Source organism: Monopterus albus, unplaced genomic scaffold, assembly GCF_001952655.1.
Source record: "Monopterus albus unplaced genomic scaffold, M_albus_1.0 scaffold277.1, whole genome shotgun sequence".
Lineage (NCBI taxonomy): Eukaryota > Metazoa > Chordata > Actinopteri > Synbranchiformes > Synbranchidae > Monopterus > Monopterus albus.
The window spans coordinates 603,066-606,592 of NW_018128157.1; the positions used below are offsets into that span (position 1 = coordinate 603,066).

The following is a 3,527-nucleotide window of genomic DNA, read 5'->3' on the forward strand; positions in this document are numbered from 1 at the left end:
TTAGTTGGAACACATCCTCCGTTCCCCCTTTTTGAAAAGAGGGACCACCACCCCGGTCTGTCAATCCAGAGGCACTTTCCCCAACTGCCATGCAATGTTGCAGAGGTGTGTCAGCCAAGACAGCCCCACAGCATCCAGAGACTTAAGGTACTCAGGGTGGATCTCATCCACCCCCGGTGCCTTGCCACCAAGAAGCTTCTCAACTACCTCGGTGACTTCAGCTTGGGTGATGGACGAGTCCACCTCTGAGCCCCCAGCCTCTGCTTCCTCATCGGAAGACATGACGCTGGGGTTGAGGAGATCCTCGAAATATTCCTTCCACCGTCCGACAGTGTCCCCAGTTGAGGTCAACAGCTGCCCACCTCCACTGTAAACAGTTTTGGCAGGGCACTGCTTCCCCCTCCTGAGGCGCCAGACGGTTTGCCAGAATCTCTAAAGAGGCCAACCGATAGTCCCTCTCCATGGCCTCGCCGAACTCTTCCCAGACCCAAGTTTTTGCCTCCGCAACCGCCTGGGCTGCAGCCCGCTTGGCCTGCCGGTACCCGTCAGCTGTCTCAGGAGGCTGGCAGTTCAAGGATGGATTTCTGTTCAGTCTGAAACTCAGGGTCCTGGTCCACATCAAACCCGGGTCAAGCCATTTTTCTAAAAGCATGTTCAGACGGTGGTGCCCACACCGGACAAGCAGCACTTGGGACAGTAATTTAAAACTTAACTGGAGGTTTTGTCATGGCAATATATTCTCTAACCCTGACCTGCAGAGGACCATGACATCATTATTTCATAAAAAAAAATATATTTTTTTTTACTTTAATTACACAAATACAACAGGTTTAGCATTCCAGTCATTTAACATGAAGCACAGATGCTTCAAACTCATCTGACAGAAGAGCAGCAGTAGACCAGCAACCCCTGTGTTCTGCCAGGTGCAATTACTGTTTTTGTCAGTGGAGTCCGGTAGCTTTGAAAAGAGCAATATACCGGCTTCAGTTCACTGGACTGTCCAAGGCAAGATACAGCGGTCTCTGTCCCGTGCACAAGTGGAGCCAAACAAGTCCCCCAATGTGTGGTCGCATGACCCAGGACAAATCTCTGTTCAGGTGTGATGCAGTGAGTCACCTGCTGCACGGCAGAACTCACCTCTATCTGATGCTGCACCTGCTGCAGCTGCTCCACATGGGACTGCTCCTCCTCCTCGTCCTCGGGCTGCTCGGTGCCGTTCACCCCATCAGGATCCTGGTTCAGAGGTTGGTAATAATATCCTCCACTGCTCACCTCCTCCTCTTCCTCCTCTACATCTAGCTCCATATCTCCCCCCTGCTCCTCCTCCTCTTCAGCACCTCCCTCACCCCCGCTCCACACTGCCCCCACTGGCAGCAGCGCTCCATCAGCTGGACGCTGGTCCTCGCCAAGCTCCTCCTCAGAGCTCGGTAAGACTCTCTCTGGTCCCATCACAGAGCTCCACACTTCCATCCACAGACACAGCAGACCTGAGGACGATGACACACACGGTCATACATACAACAACATACTTTAATCTGCTGCTCAAAATAGTCCCTGTACTGTGTAAATGTTCAGATTCTTGTCCATCATCAGGAGGCGTCTGATCAGATTCAACCTGCAGGTGTGCTTAGGGGACCTAGGGCTGATTTAAGGGGGGAGGGGGGGAGACAGCAAACACTGATCTGGTTTAGGTTTGCTGCACTTTGGAGTTCAGTGAGATGAAAACTATTCATTGAGTTTCATGTGTACATGTGAAATATCCTCTCTTTACTGTTAGTGCCCGAAAACCTTACCTATTGCACAGGTAACAGACTGTATTGATACAACAGCACCAGAGTCAAGTCATGCTCATCACTCTGCTGCTCTCAATGCCTTCTTTATCATCACGTTTACTGCTGGTGGGTTTTTTTGGCAGATTACTTAATCACTTCCGGTACCCACCACCGTGTGTTTACAAACGTTATTTTAGCACAACAGTTCATTTAGGTAAATGAATGCGCACAGATTTCTCTCTAACTGTGGTCCAAGTTCGTGAAACTTTACAAGAAGAAATGAGCTCATGTTTTTACTGAACAGGAGGAATCGGAGGATGTTCCCAGCAAAACGAGCTCGCATCACAATCCCAGTTGATTTAAGGAAACCCCAATGTGAAGTGACTGAATTGAAGTGAATGCTAACAGCTAACTCTCAGCTCCGTTGGCCATGCTCCTGTTCAGATAGTCTGTTACTGCTAACCACAGTCCGAGTCTGTGTGGTGAACCTGAGTAACCATCGGACAGATGTAGATGATGACAGAGCGGCTAACACCTAACGAAGCTAACTGCTGCAGGCTGTTAGTTTCTGTAAGGACCCGGCTTGTTTCCCCGGTTATTAAACCCTCTGTTCTTGTCGTTTTATTCCTGGCACAACAAATGTTAGAGAGTTTAGTATCTTACCCGTCCGCCTGCCTGCTCGGAACTTCAGTTCGTACCTCCTAGCTGCTGCAACTGCTGATCAGACGCCCCTGAGTACGCCACGACGCCGCAACAAAACGGACGTCATGACGCAAAACCTTTTTTTTATTCAAGAACTTTATTAACAAAAACCTTAGCGCAGCAACGACATTTTAGTCCCCAGTCCAAAAAGAACAGCTAAATAGAAAAGAAAAATGCAAATTTCAAATTGGATATATAAAATACAAGAAGTAAATAAGTATTTTATGAATTAGGTGAACGGTCTGTACGTTTATTCGTTTTTTTTGTCATTTTATTCAGTTAATATTTTCTATCAACTTTAGGTGCCAGCACAAGGTGTCAGGTTTCAAATACTTCACCAGTGTGAGGAATACTAAATCAAGTTATTTATATTTTACAATAAAAACAAATTGAATTAAATGAATGCATTTAATCAGTAAAATGTCTCACTCAGATCCCTGGTCGATTCAGTAGCAGCGCATTACACACAAGTTACAAAACATCAAACAGACAGATTTAAAATGAAAACAGCATAAAGGGGTTTCAGTTTCATTAGTCAGCTAGGGCTTTTATTCTGAAAGTCTGGCACGGAAAGTGTCAGGTGTTTTCTGATCAGTCAAGATCATGAATCGGTAATAAATACGAATCATCAATACTCGGTTTAATTAAAGAAAATTCTCTTTTCTCCGCGTTAAGTTACAGAGAGAGGCGGATTAAAACGTGAAGGAGTTGTGACGTAACAATTGTAAATATCATGAATCAAAGAAAAGGTATTACTCTGATCATATTCAGATTGAATATAAAAAATGTAAAAATATGTATTACTAATTTAGGCCCAATATGTGTATAAATTATACATATGTTTGTTTTGTTTGTTTATTTATTCAATTATCACTTAATTAATTTGATTTAAATATAGCTAATAAATCAAATCAAATCAAATTTTATTTGTATAGCGCCAAATCACAACAAAAGTCATCTCAGGACACTTTACAAACTAAGGTCTAGACCTTACTGTTATCAATATTATTACATAGGGAAAACCCAACAAATCCCCCTTGAGCAAGCACTTGG

General features: G+C 44.7%; 1 protein-coding gene across 1 annotated transcript in view; it reads right to left on the reverse strand.

Annotated features, from left to right (window-relative positions):
• The window catches only part of mea1 (male-enhanced antigen 1), a 7,478-nt gene extending 4,926 nt beyond the window's left edge, over positions 1–2,552 (reverse strand). The window contains exons 1-2 of the mRNA XM_020622292.1: positions 2,436–2,552; positions 883–1,487 (exon numbers count right to left, since the gene is read on the reverse strand). Coding sequence (XP_020477948.1) covers positions 883–1,470 — 588 coding nt within the window. The 5' untranslated portion in view covers positions 1,471–1,487; positions 2,436–2,552. The remainder of the gene's footprint in view (positions 1–882; positions 1,488–2,435) is intronic.
• Positions 2,553–3,527: the final 975 nt, after the last annotated feature.